This window comes from Plectropomus leopardus, chromosome 19 (genome assembly GCF_026936395.1).
Source record: "Plectropomus leopardus strain MGB_pleo_1.0 chromosome 19, ASM2693639v1, whole genome shotgun sequence".
NCBI lineage: Eukaryota > Metazoa > Chordata > Actinopteri > Perciformes > Serranidae > Plectropomus > Plectropomus leopardus.
Genome location: NC_142194.1, coordinates 13,164,179 through 13,183,944, shown reverse-complemented (window position 1 = coordinate 13,183,944; position 19,766 = coordinate 13,164,179). Strand labels below are relative to the sequence as shown.

The 19,766-nt window shown below is 38.8% G+C and overlaps 1 protein-coding gene across 1 annotated transcript; it reads left to right on the top strand.

Moving 5' to 3' along the window:
* Positions 1 to 2,381: 2,381 nt before the first annotated feature.
* On the top strand, positions 2,382 to 19,348 carry LOC121959280 (protein phosphatase 1 regulatory subunit 1B-like). Its single transcript, XM_042508523.2, has 5 exons — positions 2,382 to 2,736; positions 12,360 to 12,443; positions 15,353 to 15,428; positions 17,168 to 17,296; positions 17,431 to 19,348. Exons 1-5 carry the CDS (start codon positions 2,608 to 2,610, stop codon positions 17,544 to 17,546), a joined length of 534 nt encoding a protein of 177 aa, XP_042364457.1. The 5' UTR covers positions 2,382 to 2,607; the 3' UTR covers positions 17,547 to 19,348.
* Positions 19,349 to 19,766: the final 418 nt, after the last annotated feature.

Here is a 19,766-nt window from a genome sequence, read left to right as displayed (position 1 = left end):
CAACACTGAGGAGAAACTGTTGCCATGGCAATGAATTTCCCAACTGACTACCTCTTATATATTTACAGTACATAGATAAGATTAGCCTTTATTGTCTCCCTTAGGAGAATTTGTCTTGGGCATTTAAGAGAACACAGGTAACATGACAGCACAGAGCCTTTTTACATACACACAATATACCCTTACACAACTGACATTCAGTATCACACACTCTGATCCATAAACAACAGGACAATCACATCAATAATATTTCATCACTGACCTTCACTTAGATGTTGCACATTCATACCAATAAAAAGCCATAGCGTTAATACACAGTCACACCTACACACACAGTGTACATTACATTGACTTAAATTAATTTCCAGAGACAAACCATAAAACCCTGTTTCCACTTAGTTCTCCATGATCTCCAATGTGTTTATGAAATTCCACCTGCCGTGTTTTAGTCCAGAATTTGCCATGAATATGTCAAAAAACAACAACTTTTGCAGCAGATTATGGACAGACTGTATCTTCGACAGTATATATCTTTCTAACTTTAATAGTATGCCAACTGTGTAACATACAGAGTGCATGCCTTATGGTTCATATGTCTTTTAACAAAATAATTCACAAAAGTGGCCACACACCTGGCAGGCCAACCTCCTTACTTATTTGTCATGCATTATTGGTCTTGTTTTTGTCTCCATAATGCGTCATGTCCATATTACATAAGACCAGATGGTGAAAAACAGACAAAATCAAGGTTGTGTTTCTATCCACTTGTAAAAAGCTACTTTTCATTTCATTGAACACAAGGGGCATACTATGCATACTAAACTGAATTTCAGCCTTGAGAACAAGGCCTAACCCTAAACCCCATAACCTGACCACCCCCCAACCCTAATCCAAGTCTTAAACCTAATGATTACATGACTTGTGTTATGGGGACTTGTGCATTTTGTTGCCAAAAGGAAGGTGAGTCCCCACAATGTGAGTTTGTAAACAGATACAAGTCCCCACAACAACAGTAAAGCACACACACACACACACACACACACACACACACACACACACACACACACATTTTGCAGCTTGATTGATAGTGGAATCAAGAAAAACTTGTACCTGTATCTGCCCTTCTGAATCACAGGTGGTTTTGAGGCCCTGCTTCCTCACTGTCTCCTATGTCCTTGAGATATATCCTTGAGCCTTTCTGTGATTTGAGTTTAATGGACAGGTCACCAAACTATGTTGTGATGCCATAATGAAGAATAGATTCAATGGCTGACCTGTAGAACAAAAATGTTCATATTCACTCCTAGGACCCTGAGCCTTTGCAGAAAATGCAGATGCCGAATGATTAGTAAACAAACATACTCCACTTGATGGAGACACATCGTGGCTAACCCTAACCCTAAACAAAATATATTAAGTCAGTCTAATTAAATCAAATAAGACCAAATCTGAAAACATTTAAAAAAAAATACATACAGGTGTGGCAGTCATTGGTGTAAGTAGTGTGTGTGCTGCATGAGTGGAAAAGGATTGTGAGTGTTGTAAATATACATAAAAGCAAAGCAAAGAAGTAAAGAAACATAACCAAACCAAAGAGTGGTGGGGAGATGCAGCAGCAAAGTGAAGGTTCAGATGCACACAGGTGTCAATAACCGTAACACACTCAGGTTTTGCCACTTGCCCTAACAATCACTTGCCTGCGAAGAGAGAGCACACAGACAGGTAAACCAACTGCACAGAGATGACACACTGTGGATCATCACAGCTGTATAAACATAAAACTTGATAATGTAGAACAACAGTAATGAGTCCAAACACCAAATTTGTTTTAGCCTTGCAATATAGCTTTTCACTTCTGGCGATTGCATTTACGCTTCAAAAATACTGAAATTGGTGTTTATTTGCAAAGATTATCTTTTTGAACATAACATGTAAGTATCAAAAAGGTTTGTTTATCATAGAGCTTATTTTTGCAATGATCCAAAATCCAATGGAAAAATCCCACTTGCTAGGGAACCAGGGCTTTTAGAACTAAATGAAGTAGGTGTTTTTAATCAAACGCATTTTAAGTATCATTTAATCTAATAATTTAACATGGCAGACATATTGACATTGTTATACTTTTTAAAATATTCACCTTACCATAAATTGTCAAATTCTTCACGATTCAAAGAAGAGGTTTTTTAACTTGACATTGGCTGCATCTTGACAGTTTTAGAAACGTCTTATTTTCAGCCCATCTCAGGGGAAAGTCGTTTCTGGGCCACTTTTGAATTGCTGCAAGTTTTTTTTCCGACTGCAACTAAAAGCATCACAACGTTCCGGCAGCACGCTCCGCTGCACGCGCCCTCCTCAGCACACGACACAGGTTCGCACAGACACGGTGGGAGCGCGAGACATAAACGACAGTGTGTGTGTGTGTGAGAGAGAGAGAGAGAGGGAGCCAGACAGAGGCGCGCGAGAGAGGAGGGAGCAGGCAACGCTGTCAGAAGCAACTCAAAGAAGTCAGAGGACTGGAGGGACAGTTGTAACATTAGGGGAGTCGTGCAGCTCAGACAGACAGTTCAGTCGAGCTCTCTTTGTTGGACATCTGACGGGCTGGATGCCATGGACCCGCTGCTACCCGCAGACGCGGAGGTGATGGAGCGAGAGGCGGACAAGGATGCGAGGAGGAAGATCCAGTTCTCGGTACCTTCCTCCGTGCCAACCCAACTGGACCCGCGACAGGTGGAGATGGTGAGAGCGAGTGTGTGTTTGTGTGTGTGTGTGTGTGTGTGTGTGTGCGCGCGCGCCTACATGGATGATGATGTTGGTTGTGCTGGTGGTGTGTGGAACAGTGGAGTCAGATTTGGCCTATTTACCTACCAAACATCGTTTCATTGCTTTATCATTTTTGTGCAAGCAACCAAAACTTTACTACTTTACTTTAATACTTACTTTATTAATAATACTTTATTTATATAGCACCTGTCTTTTCAGGTGGAAGCACAAAGTGAGAGGTACAAGTTCTAAGTGCAGAACAAAGCCGTCAACTGACCATAAAAGCCATTCAAATCTATTAAAATTAAAAGAAAAAAACTCAATCAATTAACATGAATAATAAACCAATAAGAAACACAAAGACATGTTAGTCATAACTGATAACATTAGATAAAAAAGTTAAAGTTACATCAAAGAAATACTAAAATCAGACCACTGAAAGTGGATAAAACATATGAATTAAAAAGAATTTAAGAACTAAAAATAGAATAAAACCAATAAACTAAGTAAATACAGACCTAAGTTAAAACCAAATAAAGACATAGAATAGGATAAAATAAACCATGAAGAATAAACAAACAAGGGATACAAAGATGAATTTTAAAACGTTTAAAAAGAATCAGATATATAGTAAAATGAGACCACTAGAGGAGGGTAATACATATTAATTGAAATTAATAAAATCACTTAAAATAGAATAAAACCAACAAACCAGTAAAAGCAAAATCACACTTAAGTTAAAACCAATAAAGAAATAAAATAGAGTAAAATTTAAAAAAAAAGGTAGTTAAAGTAGTCAAACTAGAGCAGCCAAATAATATCTAATCATATAAACACCACTTTTAGTGGTTTTTCAACTGTGAGGTTGAAGTGACCTGACAAAAGTGTTAAAAGTATTCTCAAACATGCTCTCGTCCAACTTTCATTCTGACTTTTAAGTACTACAAAAGCGAGTGTCGCCCTCTTCTGCAGCATCTGAAGCATCAGGCCTTGGCACTGACAGACAGTTACATAACCAGTCTAGCACGACTTTGCAGAACTCTGTATTTTGATGTTGGGTATTACTCTGTGGGCAGCAGGGTATGGGCAGCACTGGGATTAAGCTGAGCTGTGCAGCCACAGTTTTTGGAGCCCTTAAAAGTGATGAGGCATCTCTGTCCTTCAAAAGAAGCGAGGGAGGAGGAAGAGGAGGAGGAAGTGAGGGATAAAGCACCAGATTATGTCCCTGAGTAATAATGCCTCTACCAAATCTGTGAAACAAAATATAGAAGGTCAGATTGTTAGTCATATGTTAGAAGGAGGTGGTGAATGCATTATGTAAAAATAAATAAAGCAGTTGCGAGTGAAACATGCTGACATGGTCAGACAGAAGGCATATTGGTGAAATAGTGCAGTGTGAACAGGAATAATGTCGGCCTTTGCAGTATGGATGCAGACCAGCATTTCATCTGGCAATGACAGCCCATAAAGGTCAGCAAGGATGCAGTTCTCTCAGCAAATGACAGCCAAATAATGCTTTATTTCTTCTGCTTTTACAGGTCCAGTTGGTAAGATTTAAGTAGCTTTAATAGCCGCTAGAGGTAAAGATTTAAGATTGCTACCAGCTGAAACTTCTCCTGGTTAGAATTCCTTCAGTGTCCATTGTTCAGGAGGTTTTTACCAGGAGCCCGATTATGTGCAGAGGTCTCTTCCTCTCCAAGACAAATGGACCAGATTCAAAACAGTAAAAACCCAGAATAAATCAGTTTTACATTACAAATCAGTGTTTTCATTGGCCAACGTTAAATCATGAATGGCCCTCTCTGGAGCCTGTGTGTGGTTTGTCCGCTCTAAGCTACTGTTGATAAATGGTGGTGAACATGGCGATCTTGATAAATGAGGACCTACTCCCTATTTATATATAAACGGCTTATTCAAAGGTAAGGAAAACACAATGGTTCTTATTTTCAGGTGATTATACATTAAAGAAAACAAACTTACTATATTATATTTAATTCCTGCCAATTTATCCCCCTAAATCCTACACACTGGACCTAAAGGAGTTCTACACAACATTCGCAACATGAATATACCCAAAAACCCCTATTTGCTATGTAGGTATATATTGAAGTACTGACTCCACACAGAAAGGACATGGGACCGCCGGGACTTGGCTCGGGACCTTCTTGCTGTCGGGCAACATTGCTAACAACTGAGCCAACTAGGTACTACCCAGTAGTAGTTGGTACCCAATCCTAGTAGCACCTACTTTCACACCTATATGCTGCCTTACTATTCTGTGTATAAGGTACGATTATGGAACGAGGGACCTTTAAGCCACCATGAGAAGTAGTAACAGTGCTGAAACAGTGTTTGTATAAAAAGGAATGCTGGCAGAATGTGACCATGAGCAGGATGGTTGTGACATTTGGACGACAAGTTAAGTGTAACCCCACCAGCTTTAAAAAGCAGCTAGTAGCACTCACTGGTTAACTCAAAGAAGAAGAAGTGTGTTTTACATTACACAGGAGATTGATGCTGTTGTGTTATATTTTACGGCTGTTATGCCTCTTTTGATTCTGCGATGCTGGCATGCTGTTTACAATAAATTGGCGCAAAATGATGCAGCCATTGTTTAGTTGTTTGTAAAAATGCAAAGAGAGCATAAAGAGGGGACTTTGTAGTAGCTTTTAGCGCTGGCTCTGTGTAAAAAGGGTCACTGTTAGCTCTGGCAGAACTGTTGCTGTTGTTAGAACTGTTTGTGCCATTAGCTGTTAGCGACTGGCTCAGCCACCTCCATGTTTAAAGCCATGTGTAGACAACCTCTAAATCACAGATACGTTCTGAATATTGCATAGAGCTCCTCTAAGACAGAAGAGGTTCATGCCTTAATGACTGACTGCTCCCTGGAGGGAAATCTCATAGAAAACCAGGTGCAATATCCTCATTTCCTCCCACTAGAAGATTTTGAGATTTCATGGGGCATCTGCTTGGAGAGCTAATTTCAGGCTAGAATGTAAAATTAAATTAATAAATCAATGATAGCTGGTAGGCACTCAAATATTCCTCACACATCTGCTGTTTACAACTCAACTTGCAGTCTCTCAGGCTTTGGACTACTTTCTTTACCCTCTTCATTCCTTCATTTGCTTTTTTGAGAAACCCCATGTGTCATTTCTGAACTATTTGGGTTAAACAAACGTGTACTGATATATTAATTTAATTACTTTCTTATGGTAATTTGTATTGTTCTGAAACAAACTATCTGGAAAAGACTTGAATTTCATGTTGGTCATTACTTCTATAGTCTTATAAAACGATACCCTGTCTACCTACATTTCAACCATTGGACAGCTTCGTGTGAGCTGGGTCAGTTTTTCCCATAAGACGCTCTGGCAATTTGCCATCTCTGGAAAGATTACTGCAAATCTTCTGCCATGGATCTAATGGGAATAAAAGCAGCAGTATTACCCGGTAGAGCACGCAAAACGTTCTTACGTCATAATAAGTCTTAGGATACGTCTTCTTATAGCCACCAAAGCAACCCTTACTCTCCTTATGGGATCACCTGTTGCTGAAAGTCCCAGTGGAGAAAAATCAGCTGTCGATTTGAGGAATTTCTTCAATGCCTAACGAACCAGCAGTCCAGCTGAGGCGATTAACATCCATTCAGCTGCAAAATAAGTTTTATAATGAATTATTTTGGCCTCCTGCATTAGAGCCCTCCCTTTATTATTTCTCTTACTTATTTCCCAAATACCATTGCAGTGCAGCTGGACACTCTGGTGATAAAAAAAAAACTGCCCAATGGTCATCATGTCATGTGGGATGAGACTCAACTGTACTTGAGACATGTCTGAATGCTGCGAACCACGACTGTCCTTGATAACTGACCCCAGCATGTTGTGGTTGCTTCTGGGAACAGGTTCTTACTCAAATGATTTAAGAAGTAGCTGACCAGGAGCATTTCTTGTTTACTTTTTTTGCCCCAAAAAACACTGTAGATTTAACTTCCACAAATATACTTTTCATTTGCTTCCTGTCCTGTATTGTCAGGATTCTCAGGATTTGATTAATGAATAATTTACTCCTGCTTGACTGCTCTCCAAATCATATTCACAATTGTGTTTTCTTTAGTGTATAATCACCTGAAAGTATGAATTGTGTTTTGGTTATGTTAGACTGAGCCATTTATATCTACATCTGGACCATCATCTTCCTGAACCTAAGGTCCTGTGTCTCAACCCCATATGGGTTAAGCTCCACATTTTATTATGGTCAGTTGGGTTTGTGTTGGGTCCCATTCCATTACTAAGGGTCCACCGTCTCTTTATTATTATGTGTAATACCCGAGTGGATCTGAGAAGATCTGCGATTAGCAGTAGGTGAAAAACAAGTTGAGATGAAGCACCAAGAAGTTGTAGGTGAGGATACGGTAAACTACTTTATTGATCCCCGAGCCAAGGAAGTAAAGGCTTTACAGTACTCACATAACAACAACAACAACAACAACAACAACAACAACAACAACAACAACAACAAAATAAGTAACACAAGAATAAAATAGATAAAAATAGTCATCTGAAACAATATTAAACATAATATACAGTAAGATGGGTAAGAGCAGTATGTTGTATCATGACATGACATGATAAAGGTTTTTAGCAGAAGAACAGCATTGTTAGTTGCAATGTTAACTACTGTTTTCTTGGGTCCTTAATAATATACCTGGGATGGGATTTGGGTGTCTCTTCTCTCTGACGTGACTTGGTTATATCTTGGGCAAAAGGTGGTTTGGCATCTGTATTTTTCAAAATTGTGAAGTCCAATATGATTTCGGCATTTTGGAATTGTGAGGACCTTTACTCTACATGCTTTGAAAGGGAGCGTTGGGTAGAGCAGTATTTAGTTGGTTGCAGTGTTCAAACCTACCACTCATTGCCACGAAATCCTACACACTGGTACTGTAATGGCCATAATAGACTGAGCTGATGGATCAGCTGTTGGTCAGTTTTAGGCTATTAGTGAGCGCCTGTTGCCCTAATTTTTGCAATGTGTTCCACAGTATAGGCGCAAGTTAGCCTTTGTCAGATGTTTTTTTGGCTGATTCAGCATGTATGATCAGCATTGGAGGAGGAGCCCATCGGTTTATGAAATCAATCTGATTGGAAGTGAAGTGAGAGAGGCAAACAAACAGCGGAAGTCATAATGGCCTGACATGGTAACAATTTTGTTACATGGGAGAAGAGTTCATGATTGTTTGTGTTATTTTTACTACCCACTATATATATAATTTGTTCTTCCATTACCGGGTTATGTCCATGTGCTAACTGGCTAACTAACGTCTTGAATCTGTTGGTCTTCCGGTTTCTTTCTGAATGACGAATACAGACTACAGCCCCCTGCTGGTATGAAGAGTTGTTTCCTCTCACACAGGCACAGTTGGCCATTGGCTGTAGTGTGTGTGTTTTCAAGAAGAACTTTTTGGCCGAGACAAAGGCGACATGAGGTGACACAACAGCCGGCCTGGTTGCCACATTTTTTTTTATGTCTGTTTGGTGTGTCTGGGCCTTAAGTGCCGAAAAGGTCATTGTCGCATCGATAGCCTTGTCATTGAGCCCTGCGAGGTTTGGTCAAGGATATCTCATTCTTTTGTTGCACTTGTTAAAAGCTGACCCTGCTGCAGATTCCCATTGACAGTGACTGAAACCAGTGTGAGTTTCAATGGGACCAGCCAGCAGATGGGGAACATGTGAGGGTCAGCCAAGTTCTTGTGTGCAACATTTCCAGAACACAGCCATAAAATTAGCATTGGAATGGCATGCGGCAGCATGGGAACAGAGACAGGTAGAGAGATAAAGAGTAGGAAGGTATGAATAAAACAAAGTGCTGAGAAAGACAACAGGGAGCGGAAAAAAGATAACTGACAGAAGGCATGTAAGAAAAGGGAAGAGAGAAAAACCACCAGCCAAGGAGACGACTGATTAAAACCAAAGAGATTAGCTGTGGATGACTGAGGCCTGAATCAAGGGCAAGGACAGCTAATGCCAAGAACACATTTTCACTGCAGCACAGCCAAGAGCGCTAAACTCCAGTAGGATCTTATTCAACAAACAGCGTAGCCTGCTCCATTCTGCTCCTGTAAACACATTATTCCTGCAAGGAAACAGACCAGCTGAGAAAGTCTGGCTTGCAGGAAAAAACACATTAGCCTTCCATTGAGGAACACACAATAACTCCAGTTGAATGTGGTGGCTTGTGATGGGAAGTTTCCACTTTGTCTGTATATGTGTGCCTCTCTGCCATGACTTGAGGCAATTCAACAAGATTGTATTCCTAGTGAAGCTGCTTGGCGGATGAGGGTTCAAAAATCAGATGTGATGCTTTTTAATCAACTCTCGTCTATTTTTAGAAATTCCCCGCTGCGAAACAAAAGGTCAAACGGCACTGGTGGGTTTCATTTATCTTTTCTTGAACATCAAATCAAGCCCTACACAGGATTATTCACGGAATAAATTGAAAGCATTGTCTGAACACAGCAAGGGATTTATGCGTTCACTGCATGGTCCTAATTGTTAAGTGGATAGGTTATTTCTCTATAAAGGGTTCTTTAGGGCACCTGGTGCTGTCACTGTGCATTATAAACATCCAGATTAATGTATTGAATGTTAGGTAACCATGAAGGTCATCCTACCTACCAAAACTAAGGTGGAGGATTAATGATTTTCATGCGAGCACTGCCCTCTCTGTGGCAGTGAGGCTGTAGTCGCTGCATTTTTTATTTTGTTCTTAAAAACTGCAGGAAATGAGGGCAGAAAAATGCATAAACACATCAGACGTGCACAGTTGGTGTAGTGTTTTGTCCAGCTGTTCTCACTCTCACTGGCCACGTCATGGTGTTGTGTGACTGGTTGCACCAAAATGAAGTACTTGATATGCCTAACATCAAAGTTTTAGTTGCCAGATATTCTTTGTTTTGCAGGCTGTAACAACACGATGAAGGCATGTGAAACCTTGAGAAATGTTTGAGTGAATGTACTCTTACTCTCTTTGTGCAACAAATATAAAGCTTCAAGTCTTTTAAGAGTTCAGTGTTTTAGAGATATGAGGTAGAGTATGAAAAGGCTCAGAATATTACCTTTTTTGTGAGTTTCAGTGGTTTTTCAATTGGTTTTCAAACACACCAAACTGTCCATAGGGTGGTGTGAGGAGCTCTGCCTGCGTTGCGTTCACCCTCCAAATTTAGAGAGGGGACACAGAATGATGCAAAGGGAAATACAACAATACAATACAAAGGGAAAATAAACAAAAACAACAGTTTATGGAAAGAGACGTTGCTGATAAGCTTTTCAAATGTGTTTTTTTAAACAAAGTCTGCTATTTGAGTAGTCATGGAGAAACCCAGATACCTAAAAATGTGATGTGATGAACTTTCAGCTGCATGGGCTGAGAAATGTTATATAAATCAATTCAGTCGTATGGTGCAGCTTCACTGAGCCACCGCAGGTATCAACAGGCATTTCAAACACGACAACAACCTGATGAAAATACTCTGGTCCCTGTAGGTGCTTGACCTTCTGGTAGCCATGTTAACAAAACACTCAGAAAAGGTCACAGTGTGTGAAAACGGCTCTCAAACAGGTGCTTAACCTGTGGTTTGGTCCTTGGACTGCACACACCTCTTTTCTCTGTGTGTTTTTTGGTTATGTGTGCGCAAACTGATGTTTGTTAGCATATAAAATTTTCATGTTGGCACATTTCAAACCTCTAATTGGATGCTTTGTAATTCATATTTAAATGTGTTCCCCCACAATGGGCAGGATATTTAATCCTAGTGTCTGAATGATGAATATGTATGAATCCAGCACCCAGAGTGAAGCAGTAAGTAAGTTACTCCAGAGTGAAAGCCGCCCACACATTTCATGCCTACACTCTCAGCTGTGATTGGTTTGGCAGCCACTTGTATTTCACAACAATCATATTACCATAACACGTTACAAAATAGAACGAGGGATGAATCTATTGTATATTTCATAACACTTAGTTATTGTTAGCCAGAGGGAGGTGTTGTTTTGTTGTTCCTGTATGTTACTATAAATAATCAAAGGTTGGTGTATCTTGGACTTAAGATGGGGGGAAATGACTTGTATGCAGAATATCTTCTGTATTATATTATTTATGCACTTACATACACATACACATAAGGATTTTAATTACTTTATATACTTTTTTGTAATTTAATCAATGAGTAGGGCTGCCATTTACCATTGTTTTCACTGTCAATTTAATCTGTCAATTATTTTCTTGATTAATCAATTAGTTGTTGGTTTATAAAATGGTGAAAGATGTCGATCAGTGATTCTCAAAGCCCAAGATGACATCCTCAAATGTCTTGTTTTGCCCACAGTTTACTGTCACAGAGTCATAACAAACCAGAAAATATTCACCTATAAGAAGTACTCTGGAATGAAGTTTAAGTTGACATACTCAAAGTACACCGAAATGCGTTAAGGTGCATTTGAGAAAGATTCTGATTGAACGACTGCATTTTGAGTCATTTAATTTCATATTCCGTATTTTTGTAAAGTTTTGTTGTATAACCGTATTTTCACACCAGACTGAAACTGATGAGATTTTAAAGTTACATTTAATTTCAGTTGCATAACTGTTGGTTTATGACTCACTCTGCTAGAGTACATGGAGACGGGGAATGCAGATGAGCACACAGTTTGGGATCAGGTTGTATCTAACATGTATATGAATTACAACAGCTGCAAAAACAGCTGCAGATACATATACAAATCAATTCTAAACATTTGAAATGGTTTCAATACTCATTTTCTGCATTATCCACACTAGCTATTCTTCTCACACTTTCTTATTTTTAATGTTTACTGCAGTCATCCTGCTTCTTTCTGCTACTAAACCAAGAAAAGAAAAGATGTTGTTGCCATTTTATAGCCTTGTTATATTCGTCTTGTGATAAAAACTTTAACTTACATGCCTTCAAATATAATTTTCCCCACTGTATCGAAAATTGTTTCAAGTGTCAATATTTTTCAAGGTATTGTTTTGAAATGACTAATTCAGGTATCATGAAAACACTTACCTTACCACTTTATGTTAATTTTACTGAATAAGTAACTGAAAGATTGCAAAGTATTTGGAGAGGAAAAAAATTGCTTCACAATGATGTTGAAAGGCACAGAACCTAAGCAACAAACCACTCGGGACATATCAGTGAAGGCAAAGGAGCAATTATTTCGGCAGTATGACGCAAGATTGTTTAAGATGGTTTAAAAAGAATTCAATGGTAAAATAATACATTGGACAGGAACATTCAAAAGCCAAAATGATTAGGACCGAGTGATGGGAACATGCAGTGAAGCAAATTTAAGTGATCCAGGCAGCCGCTATCTATGACAAGATGTAATCCTCATTCAGGAACAATCTGCAAAACAATTTTTTAGACATTATTATGCAATGATATGTATTTTCTCATTGCATAGTTGTTACAGGGGAAAAAAATCCTCATAGCACACACACACCCACACATTGCAATAAATACAAATTCACACACAGCGTGATTTAATAGACTTTCATTTTCTCTCTTTGCTAAGATCCGACGTCGGAGGCCGACACCAGCCACACTCTTCAGATTGACAGACCCACCATCACCAGATGAAGAACTCGGCCCTCATCAGGTAGATCATATGGAGAGTACATTTTGGGACTTAAAAATACTCCAAAAACCTTCAGAGTCAAAGAGCAAAAGCTGGAGTCTCTCACTATTTTGCATCAAACTTCAGTGACTTTAGAGGAGGAAGAGATACAGATTCTTTCACCGTCAGTTGTTTCAATACACCAGAACACAATGAAAAGTGAGTGTGTTAAGAGTCAAGGGAGTTTCATGTATTCTTGATTGTTAAATTCTCACTTTCAAGCTCTAAATAAAACAAAGTGAATGCAGCTCCCCCTTGTTTGTTCTGTGGGGGTTGTAGAAAGGCTTTCTGGGAAAGGTTGCATATTTGCATTGAAGGCAGGAGTGCATTAGGTGGGATGAGAGAGAGTGGGTGCACACCAAAAGAAAATTCACCTCCGAGCCAATTCTGTATCTTTTGTGTGTGTGTGTGTGTGTGTGTGTGTGTGTGTACACAAGAAAAATAGACCGAGTACCCAAATGCAGACAAACACACAGACAAGGCAAGCAGGTGGTATGAGGTGAAAAGGTGGATGACAGCCTGAACAGTCAAACAAATCCAAGAAGACATGACCGCTGAGCAGGTCAGGGAGCAGGCTAAAGACAGGAAAAAGTAACAAACAAGCAGATACAGGTACAGATGGCGTGATCTAAAGACTATAAGCAACACTAGGCATTTTCGGACTGGATGAATTTTTTCATACGTCTAAGAATCCTGTCTCTTATTGTGTCCACGCCACAAGACTAGTAACAATTGTAGTTCCTACAGTGCATGCCAAGTATACGCAACTACATGCAAACATAAATCCACTCCCATTCATTTTGTATTGGAAGCGTCTGATTCAAAGCATGCTGGGATACCTGCGAAGCAGACCAAGCTGGCGCCACGAGGAGAGGGAGGGACAATTTCAAAATTCAAATGTAGCCCACATCAGCACAGCCACTTAAACTGCAGCTCCAGTGACTTTTCCAACAGCTCTGTATAAATCCAGGAAATACTAAGTGCAAATTTCTTTGTTAGAGAAGGGGGGCGGGGGATTGTAGATGGATACAAGTGACCACTGGGGCAGGGCGGAAGTGAATTCTGGTGAATTAGTTGCGTATAGTGAGCAGGCACCGTTAGAAAATTGTTTTGAGTGATACAAAAGTAATTTTTAGCATTAAAAGTGTGCGTTTATTGGTCAAACACAGAAGCCAGGGCAGCACCAGCAACCACCATTTATAAAAACCTGAGAAACGTGTCAACAACAGACACCGCAAAACACAAGCAGTTCATAACAAAAAAATAAGGAAAACACACAACTGGACCTAGAGTGCAGTTCAGATTTTACTGAACATACTTGTGATTGGGAATTTACAATATGATTTTGACTCATCAAAGCTTAGGGCACGTGGGCCAGTTTATGTCCTTCAGTGCTCCTATTGGTGGTGTGGTTGCAAACAGAAAAAAAGGGGGCAGTTTAGTCCGAAAGCGCCTACTGACGACATGACAAACTGGCAAAGGGAAAGGACTGATGAGATAATGAGAGGCAGGTGTGTCGGCAGATGGGGATGATTTAGTGGTACGAACAGGTGAGCAGGTGGATGTGGGAGTCAGGTAAACAGGACTGGTGGGAGAGCCTGAGGACATCTGTTGGACAAACTGAGAATCAGCCTTCCTCACAGCAGACGTTGTGACTTGTCATAGCAGGATAAGCACAGGTGTTACTAACAACACTAACGATGGCTCTGTTTTATTTCAGTGTTGCAGTTAGAATGACAGAGAGCAAGCATGCATGATACAAGGAAGCTGAAATCAAAGCAGCCAAATGATTTTATTTTTCTTTTCACCTGTGCTTTTGCCTCTTGTGACAAGTTAAAATGTTTTCTGAGAAAAAGGTCTAAATGCCTTGGCCTGGTGGAAGTGAGAAGTAGCTGGACACAGGAACAGAGGGGCAGAGTAAACTAAATGTAAACAATGAGGCAGCTGTTGTGACAGTATCTTAATACCATGAATGGCTGTAAATATCAGATGAAGTTTTCCTTTAAACTGCAAAAATGTAAGGAAAGAAAATAAAAGAATGCAAATAATGTATAAGGTGCAATACATTGCTGGTTTGGTTAAGAGTACAAGTGAAATAGAATAAATATTGTAAACTGATTTTTCACTTTTTACTCTTTTCTTTGACTCTTCACAAGACTCCAAAACCAAGTTTTTAATCTTTTATTATAATGACGAAACATTTAAACACAACACTTTTGTTGTTGCTTTCATTTTTCACAGGTTCAAGTTAAATATCTTGTACTTTTTATGCGCTCAGTAGATATATTTCTGTAAAATTTTGGTTATAAATTTGTCAAAATCGGTGTTAGTGTGCACTTCTCCTTTTCTAAGATAATCCATCCACCTGACAGGTGTGGCATATCAAGTTGCTGATTAAACAGCAGCATTACTACACAGGTGTGCCTTTGGATGGTCGCAATATGAGGCCACTTTAAAATGTGCAGTTTTATAACACAACACAATGCCACAGATGTAGGAATGTCCAATAGAGCTGTTGCGTGTGAGCTAAATGTTCATTTCACTACCTAAGCCATCTCCAATGGTTCCATTAATTTGGCAGTACATCCAACCGGCATTAAATACTTTGCTATGTGTTGAATACAGCTGTAAGTTAAACGTAATTGTTTAGCTTTTCTTGTATCTATTTTAATAGACTTTTTTCCATTTTAAAGGACTGTCTTATCCGTGCTGCCTTTCTACTTTATGCTAACAATTCAAAAATAATAGCAGTTACTATATTCTTCAATTTATCTGAGGCTGCCACACTATGAGGCAGTGAAGGTTATTTTTCACTGATACAAGGCTAAAACATTTGCTGTACATGTATCCGTTAATCTGTAAACCATGATTTGGATGCTCTACTTCTGCAGTGGGTTCTGGGGGAAAATGGAGCCTTGAAAGCCAAACTGGTTCACACGACAACCTACCAGCCACCCTCACTTAAAGGTAAATACACAGTTTTTATTATATTTGCATGTGTTTCAAATATATGTTTCAATTTATGTAACAAATGACACAAAATAAAAGAATTTGGGAGACCCAATACTGTTGTGGCGACTGCCATGTGGTCTATATTTGTTTGGAATACGTGTGTATCCAAAAAACACAGGGAGAGGTGTTTGTGTGTGTGTGGCTGTGTGTACATGTGTGTGTAAATGTGTGTGTTATATGAGATTAGGAGCAGAGACAGCTGTGAGTCTGCTCTGGATCATCCTGGATTATAGGATGGGCACACAGCTGCAACATGGTCTCACACATACACACACAGAAATACAACCAGAGTCACACAAATATAAACACACACAAAAACATTAGTATTTGATATTAAATATGTGCATATCATGATTTATCTTCTGTTTATGTGGATTTGACCCTTACAGTCAACACTGTTGCTGCTTGAAGTCTCCTCATTGTTTGACTGAAAATGTATTGGTTTGTTAAATTGCATTTTAACAACATGCCTGTACATTTTTTAACATGGTCTCTTCATTTCAGAAGTGTGAATACTAGATATTATCACCCACATGTTATCAGCTTTAACTTATGACCTCGCAGCAGTTATGCACAAGCATACTCCACAACCCAATGGCATTACTGTTGGGTGTAGTTTTAGGGGCAACAAAGCATGCACAACCACATCCATAAGTGATGCTTTCAACAAAGCATAATGGCCTGTTGGAGGTTTTACCAAGCTTTGATTTGGGAGAAAATATTATCAAAAGAGTATAACTCTGTTAATGATGCAGTATTTCCACTGCATTGTACAGCACGGCTCTACTCAACTTGACTCACTGTTTTTTGGTTTTCCAATAGTAAAGGTTGGATAGTACCTGGTACTTTTTTGGTTTAACCTTGAGCTTCCAATCATGCCAAGCTGTTAAAACACTGCAGACCACTGCTTGGTCAGAGTGACACTGTACATTCTGCACAGACTGGCATTTTTTGAATAGCAGCCTGCAAATTACGCCATACAGTACCCCTTAAAATTGACAAATTGCAGGAGGTCCGCTCTTTTGTTGCAAAGAAAAGGATTTAGTGAGTGTAGTGTTGAAGACGATGTTACTATATCATTATGGCGATCATCTGATAATCCTATCTACTTTTACAGAGTACTGTCCAAAAGTGAGTTGAATTGAGTCAGGCCGAGTCTTACCATGCAGTAGAAATGTGGCTAATGGGACTGATAAACGTCATTCTATATGAAGATGACATTGCCCTATTTTTAAAGAGCATAACATTTCTTATTCTTATTACATGTCCTCATACCTAAACTACAGAATAGTTAATTTGCCAGTGACTGCCAAAACAATATCTATGTCCATTAAAAGCAGATTTAAACATGTTAAAGTTGAGTCACATTTTGATTAGGTTTAGGAAAACATTATGGCTTTGGTTAAAATACACATGTTAATCACTTAACTTGTAGACATAATTTATGTTTGGTAGTAAGCTAAATATGTTACACATATGACGTCAGTCAAAAATGTTTTTCAAGTTAACTTGCGTGCCTAAGTTAAAATAACACAATGGTGACTTTTTGATTCACAATGGACATGATGAGAGGTCTCATGTGTAAACATCCATCCATCCATTCAACATCATCTGTCCATTTAAGGAGTAAACAAATCTTTATGTGTAAAATCAGCATAGCGCTCCATTATTCTAAAACCACTTCTGTATTTCAGCTGTCCAGAGGATGGCCCAGGCCCACCTGGCCTCCCTAGACATGTCTTCTGTGGACAAAGAGGATCCTTCTTCTGAGGAGGAAGAGGAGAAATCAGAGAAGGAGAGCCAGCAGACAGCCTCAGCTACAGGTGGGTCAGACAGTACGATCTCTCACATTATGCCGTTTACCTATCTTATACTGGCATTTTGGCCACACATATACATGTACTATTATACAGTCTATTATATATTGCTTACACTCTTGAAATTCCTTTCTTGTCAGATCTCAGGGAAGAAAGCAAACCTTACAGGGATCAGTGTGCACCGCCGGACAGTTTGACAGTTCACAACAGAGACGAAGACGAGGCCAAAGAAAGACAGGAAGGAAAAGGAGAATGACAAAAGAACAGGGCTCCGATGGAGACAGAGTGTCAGTGTGGAACAGACTTGCATAGCACACAAATGGGTTTCGTGTGTGTGCATGGGTGCACGTATGAGTGTGTGTTATTTGGGTCTGTGAGTGTGTGCATGCATGCGACAAAAGAATTGAATGTGGAAAAGAGAGAGAAAGGTCAGAATATTAATGAGCTGGTATATGTTCAACCCGAGACTTGTGACGGAAATCACAGCGCGGTCAGCTGAGGAAGTCAGGGCTAAATTCCAGTCAGCCAAGGACACTGCACAAGAAATATGAGAAATGCACAGAGCTGTGGCATTTTCTCAAACAAGCAAATGCATTTTCTTCATTTTTTTTTTTTGTAGGTTCAGGATTTAATAGAGACTTGCTTCTTTCCAGAAAGCTATATCCACGTGTGAAGAATCAGTTTTTGAATCACCTTCATATACATAATGTACAGGACATGTCACATAGTGATACTGGTGCTAAGCCACACATCTTCAAAACTTAAAAAGAGCACATGATGCACACACCTCAAGATAAGATAAGCCAACATATAAGATACATACTGTACAAATGATCTTATACGTATTTTACAAACATGTTAGATTCTATTTTATTTGTTGTGCAAAAATGTTTGACGGCCCTGATGAGTGTTTTTTTGTCCTGAGGTGATTATGTGACCCGCAGATATGATACTATAGATACCAGAAGTGAAGCCAAGTCACATGACTTGGATTTGAGCCTGACTCGAGTCACAAGACACAAGACAAGACTTTAGAATCTTGATAAAATAAAAAAAGGTTTGCAACTGGACTTGGACTTCAACACCAAAAACCTGTGACTTCACGTGGAATTGAGCCTTTTGATTCGAGAATTTGAGGCCTTCCCCCAGAGCCCAAAGATTAAAAGTATGTTATTTGAAATATGTGCCACGAATCAATTTACCTTAATTCCCTGAATCAACAAACACTAGCGCAATTACCAGCAAGTCAACACTTTGCAGATTTGCTTTGTTTGAGCCGATTCTACAACATCAAATTAAGTTGCAGGAGAGAATCATGAAAAGCTAATATTACGTTACTGGATGCCATTTGGAAAAAATGATACCAAAGATAATTCCGTTCATGAAAATTTTTTTAAAAAAAACACTTTGTGGTTAACAAAAACTGATTTGCAGTATGCAAAATGTGAAGGTTGGAAATTACAGATTGAGACGAAACAACTTCCCACAAACTAGTTTTAAAAAGGATTCATTGTAAATATGCTATTACTCTGATGTTAAAATGAAATTTCATTCGGTGAAGAGTGCATAATGACTTGTTCAGCACTTGAAACCCAAAGCTTGAGACTCGGGATTCTATCCAGGATTTACCTGTCTTGAAGATTTACTTGTAACTTGCAAAGCAACACCTCTGATAAATACTATATTCTAAGATATACTACATTATAATGAGTATACAGTACACCATAATATTGTAAAGCCAATTCCTATTCGACTTTGACCAAGCAACTGTATGGCAGCTTTTGAAGTTACAAAACTACACTTCCAGTTTGCTTTCCTCAACCTTGTAGAAGTTTGCGTGCAAGGTCAAGAAAATCAGAGGATGGATTACAGACGATTTGAGCGCAATCACAGCCACAGCAGACCAGATTAAATCATATCAGACTAATCCAACTAATCACAATAATGCGGCACAGTTTTTCCTGTTTGATATTATGAACTGGCTTTTTGTAACACAGCGATTAGCAAGCATGATCTGTTTGGGATGGCACAGATGATAGGTGGGACCAGAAGGGAGAAGACTTTTAAATATATATACATATATATATACATATATATATATATATATATATATATATATATATATATATATATATATATATATATATATATATATATATATATATATATATATATATATATATATATATATATATATATATATATATATATATATATATATATATATATATATATGTATATATATGTAATTAGTGTAAAGGTTTGTTGTTGACCATGTATATAAATGATGTTCTGTGTTGGTTTCAAATCAAATGATTTTAACGGGCTGTTGGTGTTTGTGTCATTGTATGTCTGTTAATATTTTAATCTGTTGGACTGTACAATACGCCAATCAAATTTCTTTTCTAAGAAAAGAAAGAAAAAAAGCTTCATTTGGCATTTCAGTTATATGGAGGTGAGACGTATTTTGAACATG